The sequence below is a fragment of the Lycorma delicatula genome, chromosome 1 (genome assembly GCF_047948215.1).
Source record: "Lycorma delicatula isolate Av1 chromosome 1, ASM4794821v1, whole genome shotgun sequence".
Classification (NCBI taxonomy): Eukaryota; Metazoa; Arthropoda; class Insecta; order Hemiptera; family Fulgoridae; genus Lycorma; species Lycorma delicatula.
In genome coordinates this window covers 88,786,929-88,805,675 of record NC_134455.1, presented here as the reverse complement: position 1 = coordinate 88,805,675, position 18,747 = coordinate 88,786,929, and the positions used below count along the sequence as shown (strand labels likewise).

The following is an 18,747-nucleotide window of genomic DNA, read 5'->3' as shown; positions in this document are numbered from 1 at the left end:
TAGACCTTACTACTCTAACGGTAGAAAAAATGAGAATAACACAGTGTAAAAGCATATGATGATATTCATTCATACTAATGATGCATCACACACTGTACCAGAATATATTCTCACTGAAATGCAAAGATGTTATAATCAAAAGATGCAAACTTTATATGTAGCATTAGTCAAGTATTTATCTTACTTGAAAAAAAAACAAATACAATAAACTGACAAAACTACACATTAAATGTGTAAACAGATATTAAATACATTTCTAAAAATATAATAAAAGTATTAAAAAAGTCACTATAAAATAAGTATCACTTAAAATAAGTATCCTCTGTAACAAAACTCATGATGGACTGAATTCTAGCCTCAAAAAATCTTACACAAACATATTTGCAATAATTTAGAAGGCAAATTGGGAGTTTTTGTTATTTTAATAAAAGTTTAAACAATATTTTATAATGCTGAACTATGAAAAAAACTTATTTTATGTGTGTAAACTAAGACCCAATATTTCATTTACATGATGATGTTGCATACTAAAACCTGAAACTGATGATTATGGCATATTAAAAACCACAAACTTATATTGTATACCATTTTTCTTAGTATCTATTTAATGTTTAAATTCATTTTATTTTAAATTGAAGTATTTCAAAATTTAATCAACCAACAATAACAATCAACAAACATATCCTTTACTTTACTTTACTTTCAATCATAAATATTCCTTTGGAATAACATAAAAACCAATATAAAATTTTTTTATAACACACTCATATGTGCACAAATGCATATCACAAACATATCAGGTCTTCCAAACTCAAAAAGAAAAAAAATCCTTATTGAATTGCAGATTTATTATAAAATTATATGATATATTGAAAAATGATTGCATAAATTGTAGCAATAAATTACTCATACTATATACCTTCAAATTCACTGTTATTATAATTAATATAGCAACATACTCATATCTGAGTTCAAAGGTATTTACACACTGCCCCTTTTACTTTTATAGTATTGTTTTACCTTTACCCACACTTCAGAGAAAGAAAATTTACTGAGGTAATTTTTTAACTGATATATTAATTCACCAAAGAAGCTTGTACGTGGGAATATGAAAAAGGAATTCTGTAGAATATGAAAAATCCCATGCCTGACTGGCATTTGAACCTGGGACTTAGATGAAAGGCCAAGATGCTACCACTCCAACACAGAGATTGGCATACACGATAATAATAGTTCACTCTGACAATGAAAAAATAATTAACTCAATATCATTAATACTGCATAATTATAATTTACAAATAAATTTTAACAAAAAATCTTAGCCATTATTGAACCTTTACACACAAACATTACTAAACTTGAACATACACACCCAAAAAAATACACATGTAAATTCATGCGCAAATGCAAGCACAAAAAAAAAATTCACATGTTCATTGCTATGCCAAGGTCAGCAAGCTATGAGAATTCTCCTGCTTGTTACATTCAGAAATTTACAGTCTCAGGAATTTCCCATTTCACAAATGAGAAATAAGTAGACAATTAAATCCAATAAACAATTTTATAACAATAAATCAGTAGCACAAGCAATAGACAAATATACTACATGTTATTATCTGAACCAATAAAACTGCTTTTCTTAAGGTGTAAGTTCACACAAAGAAAAGACTTTTTGGAATTCCAAGTTTAATGTGTTAAAATGGAGTAACATTGAATTATTTTTTGGATTTCTCTGTAACAAATGAAGATATCAACTTTTTTTGGTGTAGGTAATCTTCATATGACTATCTAAAAACCAATTTCTAGATTATTTAAAATTCGACCTTGAAAGGGGTGAAGAAAGGTAAAAGAAATTTTGAAAAATTATTGTAAATTTTCCCCATTTCTGACTACACTAAACAAGATATTCACGTGATTTGATCTAGCAAAGATAAATATCTTAGTATTTTTGGAATTTCTGATAGGGATGCAACAGTATACGGTGCAGCGACTCAACCAATACAGCCACTGCTGTGATTAGCTGCACCTACCTCCAGTTGCTTGAATAAAACATTTTTTTTTAAATATGAAAAAAAGTATGGTCACCTCCTAGGGGTGTTTGTAAGGTAACACTAAGAACAGTGATAAAAAAATCTTTACCTGTACAGAGGTTGGGTAACCAGCTATTAACTACTATTTTTAAGATTGAGACCAATCATTTTGAAACCCACATTCTTCAGATCACTCAGAGTTTCAGGTCTAGTAAATTGACTAACTTTTGCTCTGATGAAATTACAATACACTGATTTAATTTTATTATAATATGACTTTAATTTGTATTTATCATTATTATTCTCACAAGCACAAGTTAAATAAACACACTGGGTCCTGACTAGAGAGAAAGGGTGAGCTACAAAGCAAGCCCTCACTGGCTAGTAATTATATATTAAAATATAATTTACGTACAATTATAAGTTACAGAATCATATACAGGAAGTTACAATTTTAATTTCAATATAGTTCTCCTGTAGTTATATTTACAGGTCTTTTTTATGAACAGAGATTATATTTTTTCCATGAGATAGTCTTTCACTTCAATTAAAAAATTATTTAGGAGTGAAAATTTAATAATTTATTTAATATTATATCTATCTGTTTACATGATAGAAATTTTTTCTTGTTTTTACATTGTCAAAATCTCTAATAATGAATAATCATGTGCAAACTGTGCAACTTGGAATCTATAACTTTATGTAGGCTTTTAAAATTATATTGGTATTAGAAATAATGGGATACTCTGGTATATTAGTAACTACAGATTTTAACTTTGTTAATTTTGTATACTTATCTTTTTTTAAGCCTACCTTTTCTTATTTTTCTTTCAATAAAAATGTTTTCTCATTTCTTATGTCAAATAAATGTGTTAGTCTTTGCATATTGTTGCTATATTTAGCCAAACTTTATCACCAATATGACTAAAAAAAATTTATCTGTTTCTTTGATAAAAAAACATAAAAAATACATATTTACGTTTGTTTATTTAACTGCAGTAATTACGAGAGATTATCTCTAACGTAAAGACAGTTTGATAATAAAAAAATTTGTTCTGAAAACTTTATAAATATTTTTTATTTCTCTTAAACTACATACCTTATACTATTTCTATTTAAAGACATTTATCGTAGCGATACACCAGCTTCAATATACCCTCGTCGTATTGTTCTGCCGCCAGTCCATTTAGCTACTGATTAAACAGCATTTTTAAGTTCATCGTCATCCACAAATTGCATATCACTCATAGATTCTTTCAATTTCCCAAAGGAATGGTAATCAGAAGAATGTATGGTGGGTGATCGTAAATTTTCCATCCACATGTTCTCGGTCTTACACGTGTCGGACTTGCAACATCTGGACATGCATTATCATGCAGCAGGACAACGCTCGGTCAGCAGCCAACATCGCCGATTTTGAATGGCGTGCGATAACTTATGTAGAGTTTCGCAGTAGACTTTTGCATTTATAGTCATTCCACATGGCAAGAAATCAATCAGCAATATGCCAAACTGATCCCAAAAGACTGGCCATCAGATTGCATCCAAATGGCTGTGGCTTGCTTGACCTTTGTTGGTCCGGTTGTGATTGAGGATGACACCATTTTCAAACGTTTCTTTCATTTATTACTTTATGTCGTACATAGCAACCAACTGCCTATGCATTTCAGCTGGCTTAACATTTTGATGGTTTAAAAATCGTATTTAACTGTATTTCACAGCCTGCGGCAACATTGATTTTCCTATTCATTTTATAACGTAATAATTCACACGTAATCAAAGATATTACAACACAACTACTTTCAGAACAATGCAGCGTGTACATTACTAGCGTAGCCATCAATGATACAGGTTCACCAACCTTAAGGAGAGAAATTTCCCAGTGGTCTTTACTTTAGAGATATCCCTCGTACAATAACAGTTTAAATTCAGTCTAACAAATATATTATTTAATTTTCAAATATTTTTCCAAATATAACTCCCATGAAAAATTCAATTTTAATAATACATTTACAAACAACTATTTGATAGTATCAAAATGTACTCAACAGGGTAATATCTGAATTTTCCTGGGGTGTATTTGCAATGACTCTTGAACTGCAACAATTGTACAAGACACTGTAGTTTCATTATCCTCAAGAGCAGCTTGAGGATCAGTTTGCTAAGTGGTGTTGTATTGTATGCACATGTTCCCTGTAGCAATACAGTTTTATAATCCTATTGTCTATAATGGCTGATAAATTTGAATAATGAGCCTTATAAAATGGTTGGTTGATACTTATTAAATCAGTTACAGAGACTTTCAGAATGCTTCTCCAGTCTTTTAAGAAAGATTAATTCAGATCAAACACAAACTTTTTAATGTCAAACTCACTTCAAGGCGATCATAGATCATAGATTCCATTTGACAACAATGAATATTCCAGACAACCTCGAAAATGTAGAGAAATTCAGGTTCTCAATTACAGGACCATCATCAAACAACCTATGAATCTTTGACATGGTCGGAATTAGTAATAGGAAATTTTACTAAAAATTTAAATATGTCTCATTATTGCAAAGTTTGTTCCTGGATTCTTATCACTTTTATCAGAAGTAGAAGCATGTTTATATGCACTATGAGCTTCATGAAATGGCTCACATTGATCCTACTTCTATTTCTAGGATCATAACCTGGGATGAAAGTTAGATTTACAGCTACAACCCAGAGACAAAACAACAGTCATTGCAAATGGAAAACCGACAATCACTAGGCTCAATGAAATAATGGCAGGTCAGAAAAGAACAAATATATATATATATATATATATGCTTATAGTATTCTTCAATGTCAAAGGCACTGTTTACAGGGAATTTGTTCTTGCTGGTGTTTCTTAATGTGATATGTTTTGAGGTGCTTGAAGGACACGTGACAAAAAGACTAAAAATGAGAGATAATCAAAATTAGTTGTCACATTATGACAATCTCCACATAACAAGAGTTTTTACTAAGAACAACATCATGGTCATCACACCATCCATACTCTCTGCATCTAGCCCCACTATGACTTTGCTTTGTTGACGTTTTAAAGGTTGCCACTTTGATACCATACAAAACACCATAAAAGTTCACAGGCAGTGCTGGACAGCCTCTACGAAAGGGGATTTCACACATGCTTTTGAGGGTTGTAAGAGGCACTGAGATTGATGTATATGCTCCAATAGTCTATTTTAAAGGGGATGGAGAATATCTGAAAAAAAAGATAAAAAAAAAAAGAATTTCCAATTCAATTTTGTATGTGTGAGGACAGCACATTGCTATTAATGTGTAAGAAGTAGCATGGTTACTATATAGTTTGGACATGACAGCTAACTAAACTGATTGATTTATCCTTATGGGCAGGTTGATTTCTTTCCCACCATCTACCCTTTCTCTTATCCTTAATCTCTTCTTCCCCATCATCAATTACATGGGTATAGTTCTTACTCTACTAGTTTCTATGCCAGGACAACCAGCACATCCTTGTGTAAAAGGGATAACTGCCTATAAACCAACTCAAGGATTCTGTTTCCTGTTTGGCAGCTGCACAATAAGCTAAACAGAGTGAATCGTCTTAAGGTAAAGCTAGGCCCATCATCCTCTTCCAAAAACCAGCAACCAATACATTGCAATAAATTTGAATGTATAATTTTATGAGCTGCATGATAATCGTGCAAGGCATGAGGCATGAGCATCATTTTCTCTGTCAAAATAAATGTAAAGAAATAATATATCTGTGCTTCTGTAACATAGGGTAATCCTGAAAAATATTTTTTTTTTAAATTAAGTGTTGAAGTAGGATATACACTGTATATAAACTGCATAGCAGTGAACATGTTAACCTTCATTGCAAATGAAATGAGATTAATACCATATTGAGAAGAAAGAACAGTGTATTGATCATATTTCCAGAAAAATTTCCTAGCATAAAAAAAGCTGGCATTTCTTTAACAGCTTCCTCCCAGAGATCAAAACAGCTGATTCCATCTAGAGATGTTCTGAGAAAATAAAAATACTTTTGTTGTGGATCAAGAGCCTCAGCTGAAAATACACCAAAATGACCATGCAACTGTGGTCTCTTCTCAATTTTTTGTACTATTTTCTGTAGACATAAAAAACAAAAATATTAAAATTAAGAAAAAAATCAATACTAAAAAACTACATAGAGGTACCAGATATCAATAACTCATCAATTTTTAAATACATTCTCTAATATACTGCCCACTCAAAAAATGTATAAAAACTTTGCAGTACTAATCACTATAAACAAGGTAGTAACAGTAGTTTGTTGTAAATAGCAGTGTAACTAACCATATCTTCTCAGAGAAACCAAAACACCCACAAGCAAAAATCATTAATGTATTTCCAAGCACTACAGATTTATTATCAAATAAAATGAAAAATTTATATGTTGAAGATTTATGCATTAAAAATTAAATTAGTTAACTAGCATTAATTCATTACTAATTCGTTAGTAAAACATTAATTCATCTGTTACAGTACAAATGGTTTTGTTGCCTGTATATAAAAATTCCAATAAAATACAAATGGCAGATTAGTAGGCAATTTTTATTCTTAATTAAAAAATAAAAACATTTGAATCTTTTCAATAGTTATAAAACAGAAAAGCTTGAAGAGTTGTTCAATTTGCCTACAACATGCGTGCATGCGCATGCGCACGCGCACACATACACATACACACACACACACATACATGCACAGAGCGGCTGAGAGGGGAGAAGGGGTATTAATGAAGTTTTCCCAGAACTTTCATAACATATTCTACTCATGAAAAAAATGGAAAAGGTTCATATAAACATATATCCTAAAATGCTTCATTTTCACCTGGATTTCAGCAACCCGATGAAATGAGGCCATACTGAAATTTTTAGGATATTAATTAAGGGGGCAGAATTAGTGATTTTATTTCATTTTTGACCTGAAAAATCGAGCAAAGTGGGTCTCAGAACCATATTTACAGTAATCTTTGAAAAATCTTGGATGAAAACCAATAAATTGGGCTAAAAAATTCCTGTTATTTGTCTAACATACAATAACTTTTAAATGGGTAATAAAAACACAAAACTTACAAAACTTGTAGAGATGAAAAAAATTATGCAAGAGAAGTTGAATAAAGCAAAGAAAAGTTAGAAAAATTAAGATTTTATTTATAAACAGTAAGTTAGACCAAAGTGAATTATACTTACCACCTTACAATAATTATTTAAAAATGAGCTCGCCATTTTCAACCCATTTCTTGGCATGCTTCTGTCCTGTCCTGCTTTTGTTCCTTTTTTAGTTCTTCAGGGCTGTCCTTAAGTTGCTCAGCCACATCCATAATGCAGACTATTAATTCCTCATGAGAATGTATTTTTATTTTGTATTCAATGTTTTTCATCCACCCCCAAACATAGAAATCTAAGGATGTTAGATCAGGCGATCTTGGTTGCCAGGAATGTGGATCCATTTCTCAGCGAAATGATTTAAGTGAGTGAAAGCTACAAAAGAGAAGTAGGGAAGCGCACCATCATGCTGGCAGTATACTTTGTGTCACAGCACTACAGGAAAGTCTTCAAGTAGCTGCGGCAATTCTTCTTGAAGAGAAAGTGCAAGTAGACATCATTTAAGCGACCAGGTAATATGAACGGTCCAAACAGTTGATTGTGAAAAGGCCACATCACACATGATGCTAAATCAGTGTTGAAAATTGTCTTCTACCGTTTCATGAGGATTTACTTCTGCCCATGTATGCTCATTGTATAAGTTGTTGATGTCATCTCAAGTGAAATTTGCCTTGTCAGTAAACAAAACACAATTTAGAGTTGTTGATTTTTATTCCACCAGTTGCAGAACTCCAAGCAAAGTGGACCATCTTCTAGGTATAGATGTTCAACTGGCTGTTTATGATGATGGATAAAACTTGTTTTACCTAAGTATTCTCCAAACCATTAAATGTGAAACTCTGATCTGCTTAGAAAGACACTGTGTACTGATGCCTGGACTGCATCAGTAATAATTTCATCAACAACAAGTCATGTTGGGACAGATTGTTTGTAGCTGGTACAATAATATGTACCGATCCTATTTCCCGAAGATTGCAAAAATTCATGCTAACTTTTGGGATCTGGAATCTTGCAATCCAAAAAACGTATTTCATATTCTACTGCAGCAGCTATTATAGCATTACCATAATTCACACCTAAAATGAATACCATAACAGCATATTCCTCTGTTGTGTTGTATTACTTCAATGGCAAACTGATCAAGTTTAAACAAAAATTCACAGAAAACCTTTGCTTACAACAGCACAGTTTCCAGTACGAAATATACTTAATGTACCACCTTAGAGAATGATCTGAACAGTAATACAGTATTACACATTGTTGATCAGCCGTTATTTTATTGTCAACTATGAAATATTTTTTTAAATAATTTATTATATTTCTGTCATTAATAAAAATATTATTATGTAAGTAATTTTTATTTTTTTAAATTTTTTAGCTGAAATTTTTAACAGTAAATTTTTTTTACATCACCAAAAAAGAATTTGGTTTTTGTTTACACATAAGTACTGTTCCAAAAATGTAGCAGTGTAGTTTCTAAATAAAATTTCAATCATTCTATCTTTTCTTTGTTTTATTCAACTTATCTTACACCAGTTTGTCCAGAATTACATTCTCAACAAGTTTTGTGTAAAAGTTTTATTTGTTCATTACCCATGTACAAAGTTATTCTATGTCATACATAAAAAATAGGGTTTTTACCCCAGTTTATTTGTTTTGACCCCTGATTTCTCAAAAACTACTGCAGATAGGGTTCTGGAACCTATTTTACTTGATTTTTCAGGTCAAAAACTATAAGCAATCACTAATTCTGCTCCTTAATTAACATCCTAAAAATTTCAATATCACCTCATTTCACCAAGGTAGTTGAAATTAAGCAAAATTTTTCACTAGCCGTTAAGTTACAAACGAAGCAATTTAGGACATTGTTTATATGAACTTTTTCAGTATTTACACAGGTTATGAAAGTTCCAGGAAAACTTTGTGATACATATACAGGTGGAGCAGAGGAAACACACGTTTCTGAGAGCAGAGCAGACGGGTGATTTTTGTCACCGTGATTGTTTCGTCACTAGTGTCTAGTCTGTAAATATGTAAGGAGATGCGTGCATGTTATGACGTGACAGTCGGGTGACACTTTTGTCCGCCAACTGGCGAACAGCCCGTGATAAAATTGCCACGTCGCCGCTAGGTTTTGATAGCTGCGCATGCACAGATGACAAATTTGTCACTCCATGCATCTCCCGCATTCCCGCTCACCGCTTGCTTTCCAACTATCGACATGGTGACATGCAGATATGGCGTCAATTTCTTCACACGACGTAACTGTGCACAAAGACAATATCGATAATGATGTTCTTATGGAAGAAGTGAAAAAAGGACCAGCACTTTTCGACAAAAAACTGAAAGATTATTTGGATAAATTATAAAAATTGAAGGATGGGAATAAATCAGTCGAATAATATTTTCAAATGCTTGGGATAACTTGTCACAACAAAAAACAGAAGCTGATAAGTTTTACATTTTAATTTTAAAATTAGAACTATTTATTATTATTATAGTTATTTATTATTACTTATTATTATATTATTTATTATTAGCCTGATGTACACTCTAATAGGTAACTTATCATATTACAATTTAGATTCATATTGCCATGGTACAGCCGTTGTGGCGAAGTAAAGTAAGATGCAAAACCCACCGGGTTGGCTAGTGGTGACGCGTCTTCTTAAATCAGCTGATTTGGAAGTCGAGAGTTCCAGCGTTCAAGTCCAACATAGTAAAGCTAGTTATTTTTACATGGATTTGAATTCTAGATCGTGGATACCGGTGTTCTTAGGTGTTTGGGTTTCAATTAACCACACATCTAAGGAATGGTCAGACTGAGAACTTGTACAAGAATACACTTCATTTACATTTATACATATCATCCTCATTCATCCTCTGAAGTATTATCTGAATGGTAGTTACCAGAGGCTAAACAGGAAAAAGAAGAAGAAAGTAAGATGCAAAGTAATTGCGTATGTTTCCTGCTGATGAAGTTCTATCAGTCGGGTTTGTTGAAATACTTTGTAATAGACATTCCATAAGCAGTATCAACAAATCGAATGCCATCTTTGCAAAATCATGTAAAATGCAACATGACTTTACTATTATATCAGTAAAATCTAGACTGACATTAAGAGACCTGCGCAAAACTCACCACTTATTGCTAAGTTTACAGAAAGTACACTCATCCATACGGCGTGCCCTCTTGTACCGATAGTTGTAAATCTTTTTCGCTGCAGTCAATGTTTTCTTGCATATGGTTGTAAGATCTACCTCGACTAGCGAAATGCCTCATCTGCTACCAGACAAAATGGCATCTTTCTTCCAGTTTCATCATTAGGCAAAATACAATTGTTAAGTATATTTAATCGGTTTTAAAGCAACCTTTTACCCATGTTTGAATTCAGAAATATACTGGAGTTGCTTTCTGTTCCATTCGCACCTACCTCTACATATACAAATTTGTAATCTGCATCTACCCACATGATAAGAACTATGGAAAAATAAGTTTTGTAATTAAAACACTGTGAACCTGTGTATGCCAGCTGAATCATTCTAATATGTTTGCCGTCTGTCGCGCCCAGTATTTTAGGCAAATTTGTTCGTTGGTAAAACTGATTTAGAGATAATCAGTAATTAATAAAAAAAGAGCAGACGAAAATAAATCTGTTGAGGTTTTGAGGAGAAATAAAAATGAATGTGATGACAATGAGAAGGAAAAACATTTTGTGCTGTCTCTCTCTCGTACCATTGTTAAAAGCAGTCCCGAAGGAGAATAAATTAATAGTACAAACCAAGATTTTACAAATTTTTAAGGACGTTCAAAACAAAACTCTGACAGAATGATACTATCCTCATACTTCTTTCAACAACCGAGTCCATCTGGGCGAGGTCAGTTTGGTCGCAGGTCAAGCACACAGCGAAATTCTTCTCCCATAAACATACCATCTACAAGTCCTTAATATTGCCAGATCAAACCCATATATTCTGTCTCCCTACCACCACCGAGTCCTCAAAACCAGGGCTACATAGCTACAAGCAATCATCAGAATTTTTCTCCACTGTCATTACCTCCTGCGAGTCCTCAAAATTTCCAGATTGCACAGAAACAATCTGTCTCCCTACCATTGCAGAGTTGCCTTCGGCAGCCATTGCCGGACAGCTCAGACTAGGCAGTTTCAGTTGCGTTGCAGCATAGAACATTGTGTTTGCTGTCTTGCAGTTTTTTAGATACAATGATTCTGTGGTCTCGGTTCAATGTCTTTTCCGTCTAAATTTTAATGTCGAACGTCGAGATGCAGTTCCAGCTCAACACACCATACTCCACTTGAGTAACATCAGCGGGCTGCATTGACCTGTTAAACAACTTTCTGCATCCAGAACTGGAAAGGCATCAGGTAACATAAGAGAAATGTGGTTCCAACAGGGTGGTGCCATACCTCACATGGGGAGAGCATCGATTGAAGTGGTTCAACAAATGTTTCCTGGACATATCATTTCACGATTCAGCAATGTTTCTTAAACCCCATCCTCTCCCGATCTAACAATTTGCCACTTCTTTTGTAGAGCTACCTGAAATCGAGTGTACATGAACAAGCCACACTCAACCTAAGACCTAAAAATTTCAATTTGTCAACGAAACTGAAGCTGTGTCGAATGAAATGTTGGAGAAGGCCATGCAGAGCTTTGAGGAGAGGCTCTGAATTTGCGTATATTTATGTATATAATTACGATATTTGGTAAAAATAATAAGAAAAAAAACTGTAGTTTTAAAAACTACATTAGAAAAGTTTGAAATTTCTGTCTGCCATCTTTAATTTTAATATGTAATCAACAAGGTGGTCAGGTCACATTTCACATTTTTTTCATAGAAAATTTTACTATTTAGATCTGGGTGCATGATTTCAGTAACTACTACTGTTTTTGAGATATCAGTAACCAAAATTGCAAAAGCTGAACAAAAGGTTGAGGGAAAATATGGCATAGAAATGTTTTTTGCACTTCACCTTCCAATTATATTCAATAATATAATTCAAACATAAAATTCAATTACACAAGTTTTGTAATACTGTAAAATAACACATTTCAGTAGATCAGCTGATATTTTATTTTTAAAAAGTTAGTGTATTAAAAATATAATAGCAATTAAGTGTTATCCATCTGTTTCTATTCAACTATGTCAAATTTCTTTATATGATGTTTCACTTAATTCAGCTATGATGATGTAACCTCAGCTTGATATGAAAATGATAAATTCCATACATTTAATAACATACTAAACAAATAACATTTATATAGTAGCAAATCAAATCTTTGTACTTAGTGCAAACAAATGTTACTTATTTTTGAATTTATTACAGACTTTTCAAATAAAATTACAGTACTACTTTCAGTCTCATGATGGTCTCATGATGGGGAGGGGTGAAATGAATTTTCTTTACATTCTGAGGTATGAGGAGTGTGAAAATACCATTCACTTAAAACAGGATTTCCTTATCTATATAGACCTAATGTATAAAATTTTGTGGCTCTAAATCTAAAAAAAATTCCAAAACTACAAGATCAATTTCATTGAAATTTAGTTATGCTATAGTACTGTATCTGAAGTTATGCAGATTATTTGATGAAGTCAAATAAAAATACTTTACCAAGTCATTCTTGAGTTACACTCTATTTAATATCCATAAAATTTCAAAATTCTATGGCTCAAAATTCTCCAAAACTACAACAATTCATTGAAATTTATATATGCTGTAGTGATGTACCTAAAATCGTGCATTTGAAAATTTTTTTAATATTGGTTGAGTTATTCTTGTGGTAAGATCAATTTAAGGTCGAAAAATTTGAGCAGGGCATGTTAGAAGTGTGGTTCATTATGGCACTGCAAGTTGGAATGTTGACATTTCTTTATCTGCTGTTGTTAATAATATTGTTTGGTGTATTTAGGTAGCATTATATAGTTTGAAATCACAAAATCTTTGATATTTAGGTGACAATGTGGTTGAAATTAACCATTTTTTTAAATCTGTGAAATCTGTCATACTTGTTTGAAATTTTATAAATTTCCACAGTCAACAATTGCTTTTGGTTCTAATCCCTCAAAGTAGGTAATGCTATCTGATGCCAAACAATATTGATAACTCCAGATAAAAAAATAAACTACACAAATCATAACAAAGCATACTTCTAACCTGTCCCACTCAAATTTATTCGACTTTTAATTGAGCATAACTCAACAATGACCCAACTACTCTTATCAAATTTTAAATCATAGACTTCAAACACAAACAACAAAGAATAACTTCACAGTAAAGAAAAAATTTATTTAGAGTGTTTTAAAGTAAACAAAATTGATTACATTACAACTATTAAAGTTACCATCAAACAGAACTTACTCTAATGTAAACATATTGTGGTTTAGGAGGTGGTGTTTCTACTTCAACTTCAACTGTAGGAACATCTTCAATCACTAAAATCAAAAATGAAAACAAATATAAACATGACATTAAATTGTTTGAAATTTTTTTTATCATCAATTCTAAGATATGTGATATCTTAAGTTAACTGTTACCAATTTCACAATTAGCAAATAGTATATAAAAAATTAACCCACTATCAAAAACTGATAAAACAACTGTAGTTATAGAGTAAAACAACCTAATTCACAAATTGGTCATGAATGAAATATACTCATTCTACTAACAATAGCATGGTCTGCTAAAGAAGTGCTTTGTTTGAAATGTTTTATCTTTCTCAACTAAAATCTTGTCCAATAAAAATTAAAATTGTCCAAATCAGCAATTATGTACATATAAAACTAATGAAGTTTTATCTACCACTCAAAAACAAATAGATGAAAACATTTAACTTTATCAGTTATCAAACCACACTTTCAATTAAAGATTCACTCAAATATTTACTTTAAAACTACTAGAATGGAGACAAAATAAACCAAACAGTTGTAGTTCCATCTGCTTTCAACTTTTCATTACAAAAAATGTTATATATGTAACTTTTACTTTTTCTTGTTACATTACATTATCTACCATCTGTTGAATAGGTTTACTATTATACTTCAACCTGACTATTAAAATTTGTTTTTACTTCTTGTAAGAGACTTTATGTAATACTTTCTTCAAAAGCAACATCATTTACCTCTTTCAAACGCTTGTCTTTACATTACTGTTTTTATATTACTAGTTTTTTTTTCTACTATTGTTAGTTAAATGTTATAATTCAATAGACAATTGCTGGATCTAAAATTAAAAATCAGATCAGAGCTAAAACGATTATACCAAAAAGATTTATGAGGATTTATAAAATAAAGTATTCTTACTTTTTAACCCTTTTAAGTACACATTTTAAATACTTAATGCAGTCCCTGTTTCATCAAAATGTTATTTTTATAAAAATATATTTAACATATACTTTAAAACAATAAAATGAAATATAAAAGGTTTCAAAATTTTACCAGCTTTGCCCATGACAGATTTTCATTTCAAACATGCCATAGCATTTTTAAATGTTAATGACTTAATTAAGTACTATTTAGAGTACAATTGTGGAAAAGTCAAAATGTTCAGTAAAAAAATTTGAGTCTTATTTGACCCCATTCAACAATGAAGTTTTTAGGTTAAAAATTATGCAGTATTTAGAGTATAATTGAGAAAAAAAATCATAATTCTTAATAAAGAATTTTATGTCCCATTTTATCCCCTTGCTCAACATCTACCTCATATAGTATTTTTAATAATTGCCACAACATGAAATTACAAAAACTGTTTAAGTTGCTGAATACTCCCACTCCTAAATCTGATTGACTTAAAACTGTAGAGTTTTAAATAATTTAATTACTTTCATCATATTAAAGCTTAATTAAATATAACATCTTCACAAAAAATTAAAAATAGCAAAAGTACTCTCCCACTTTTTTATTTGTCCAAAATTAAATGTCACCAATGCCCCATAGAAGAAAACTTTTGACTCATTTTCAAAGAATTTATAGTCAGCCAATCAGAGATATTAAAATAGGGGTCTATCCATCCACTCACCCACCTACATAAATGCACACCCCCACACATCCACCCTTTTTTTGTGTTTTTTTAAATATTTTCAACAACGTCTTGAAACATTGACATATGCAAAAACTTAACATCCAAAATTTTGACAGACTGCTGTACTTTCCCTTTATAGCTATGCTGCAGCACAATTAGAGCTTTAGCTGGGAAAATAAATATATCAACGACTAAGGCAGTAAACACAAATATATTGCATTAATATTTTGTTTTAAAAAACCTGATTCTGATGAAGCATACACTTAATGCTTTATTTTATTTTATTTTCTGTGAAAATATTATTCTTAAGATAGAAGAACTAACAATTACAGAAATACCTAAAAACTATGAAACAGCTGTCGTCTTCTAAATGCTCTTAATACTTCAATCCAAAGCACCTAATCTCATGATTTCAGGAGAGAAGTATAAAAATTTCTAAAATACCAAATAATAAGAAAAAATAATCTTATGATTAATGTTAATTACCATGGATTCTTACCAGTGCTAGGACTTTTTCTTCCTTTCTTGGTCTTTTTTTCTTTTTTCCCTTTCTTTTTTACTTCTGCAGCTGGAGGAGAAGGAGAAGCAGCAGCTTCTGTTTCCTGGGTAGTAGTTGAATCACCAGCTATATTTTCCACTCCTTCCTCCTTAGTGTTCTCATCAGCATCTTCTTCAGTAAAATATTCCTTTTTAGTTTTTGTATCTAATTCTTCTTCCCCCTCATCTTCTGTTAACTTTGGTTCAGGAACAGGAATTTCACTTTTAACTGCAACAAATTTACCTTTAAATTTATTATTATAAATTCCTGTAAAGAAATACAATGATATTTTATCATTCCACTTATTAATTATGCATCCTCACTTCACTACTAAACCATTTATAAAGACTTTTTCCAATTTATTGGTAATATGCATTACATGGAAACCAATTGTACATTATTCTATTTATCCGTACTGCAGCTTATACAGATCACAATTCCTGTAAATTACACATATCAGTGTTTTGTATTGGCAGTTACTCTACCTAATGCAGCAAATAAAAGATGAAAAATCTTTGGCTGCATTTCTATATTAAGGACATATAAACAGAATAAAACAATATGTGGTGTGTATTTACTATTGTAATTCAAGCCACCAAGTAATTCATACACCTGAATTTTTTTTAAATAATTAAAAAATTCAGTCAAATATTTTCTCAATTATAATCAGGTTTTAGTTTCATTATAAACTACATAAAATTGTTTCCTTGCATAAATCAGATCTACTTTTAGATAAAAATGTTGATCAAAAAAGTGTATGGAAGAAAATGCACTATAATATTAGCATAGTAGAATGCATCAGCCTAGAATAATCCAGCAAATTAGTTTTGTATTAAGCTAGAATATTTTTTGTATTAAGCTGGAATATTATTTTAAAGCTTGACACAGAGTATTTCTTTATATTTTATTTAACAAAGCATCTAGATGCCTACACATATCAGTTGGCTGTGCAACAGTGGTGGCTCACGTATAGGCACTGTGGAACTGCAGTACCAACCCTGGCATGGTGGTAGTGGTGGAAGGTAGTTTTTTTTTCTTTTACTTCACGTGTGTATGGAACTTTCCTTGTTCATTTCTTTTTCTAGTTTAGTCAGTGGAAGGGATATGAAAGTGGTTTAAAAGTTTTTTTTCAGTAGTAATCAAAGGATGGCAGAAAGCAAGGGCCTCTTTGCTTGCTAAATCTGTCTAAAAACATGCTGGAAGGGTGAAAAAGAAGGTAATTAGTAAAAACTAATTATGCATTAATTTATTTATACATAGAAATTTAATTTAAGCATCACTGAACTATAGTGTTTTAAGTGAACATTTTATTAAGTTATTTTAAGATAATACTAAAAAATACTATCAGTACTGACATTTTATTATTAATTCGGTTAAACCGTGTACCACATTCTTGATTGTCATAAAATGTAGAGAATTAGATTATTAGATTATGCTTCCAGTTGTTCTATTAGATTCAATTTTTTTTCTTTGGTTCTTTTATTTTAGTGTAAACTTTAAACCTGCCCTTGAAAAGGCCTAGAAAAGAATTTTCTGCAGCAGCATCCCCACTAATTTTAGCTATGAGCTGACACTGCTGTGCAATATAAAGGAAATTAAAATCTGTGAATTTACTTAGATGAAAAAATATTCATTTTTTATAATCAAAGTTGTTGTAATGCATGTGGTACTAATTCTAGTTTTTTTTATTTTTACCAAAAAATAGTTGTTTAAATATAAGAAAATTTTTACTTCAAAAAATTAATTAAAATCTTTCTTCTTGATTTAATTTCCCTCCCAATCATATTTTTTTATGTTAACTTATAATCCACATATGGTCATATAAGAATCCAGATAACAAAGATCAACACACTGCATTTTACACAACTCAGCCAGTAATTCACCCTTTTCTGGAACTCAGATAAGAAACTCACATGACAATTTCACAGTTAAATCCCTGCTTTAAACCTAAATTAATTCTTTGAGATCTGAATCCTTAAAAGCCATGGGAATACTATTTTATTATAATATGCACTGCTTTACGACTGTTGATCAGGTAGAATGGTTTCTAAATGTCAGAAAAGTGCACTATATGTTTATGTTAAAAATAGATTAGAGTAATGTTTACCCATAAAGTAAAATAATTTCTTGAAAATTCCACTAAAATTTAATAAAGGTTTTTAGCACAATTCTCTATACAAATATATTATACGAGGTGCGACAATAAAGTAATGAGACTGATGTGTAAAAAATGTTGCTTACCGTTTTAGTCATGTTTAGTGTTGTCTCCTTCAAAGTAGTTCCCCTCTGATTGCACACAATTATTCCAGCGCTTCTGCCATTGATGGTAACATTTCTGGAACTCATCTTCTGTAATATCCTCCAAGACCCTCGTCACAGCTTTTTGGGCATCTTGTGTTGTTTGAAAATGGTGTTCCTTGACCGCCATTTTGACTCTTGGAAATACAAAAAAGTCGCACGGAGCGATATCTGGTGAATAAGGTGGCTGTGGTAGTACTGAAATTTGTTTTGAGGTTAAAAATTGCTGTACTGACAGAGCAGTATGGGATGGCGCATTATCGTGATGCAAAATCCAATTATCAACAATGTTGGCACGGACACGAAGAACTCGTTTACGAAGTCTTTCTAAAATTTCTTTGTAGAAATATTGGTTAATTGTTTGTCCAGGAGGCACCCACTCTTTATGAACAATTCCCTTGGAATCGAAGAAGCACACAAGCATGCATTTCACTTTTGACTTTGACATGCGAGCTTTTTTTGGTCTGGGTGATCACTTTGAGCACCATTGCAAACTTTGACGTTTTGTCTCTGGATCGTATTGATAAAACCACTAAAAATGTTATGCCACCGAAAAACTTCAGCTCTTGACATAACCTCCTCTCCAAAAGCCTTCTGAAGCTTACCATAAGTTGTAGCGTTTTCACCTAATTTAACGCAAAAAGAAATGGCATACCGTTGCGCAATATTTTGCCGTTTCATTTCTGTGACGAGAGAC

General features: G+C 31.6%; 1 protein-coding gene across 1 annotated transcript in view; it reads right to left on the bottom strand.

The window, feature by feature from the left end:
* The window catches only part of Dhc98D (Dynein heavy chain at 89D), a 392,049-nt gene that overhangs the window by 371,178 nt on the left and 2,124 nt on the right, over positions 1 to 18,747 (bottom strand). The window contains exons 2-4 of the mRNA XM_075354119.1: positions 15,714 to 15,980; positions 13,556 to 13,629; positions 5,921 to 6,151 (exon numbers count right to left, since the gene is read on the bottom strand). Coding sequence (XP_075210234.1) covers positions 5,921 to 6,151; positions 13,556 to 13,629; positions 15,714 to 15,980 — 572 coding nt within the window. The remainder of the gene's footprint in view (positions 1 to 5,920; positions 6,152 to 13,555; positions 13,630 to 15,713; positions 15,981 to 18,747) is intronic.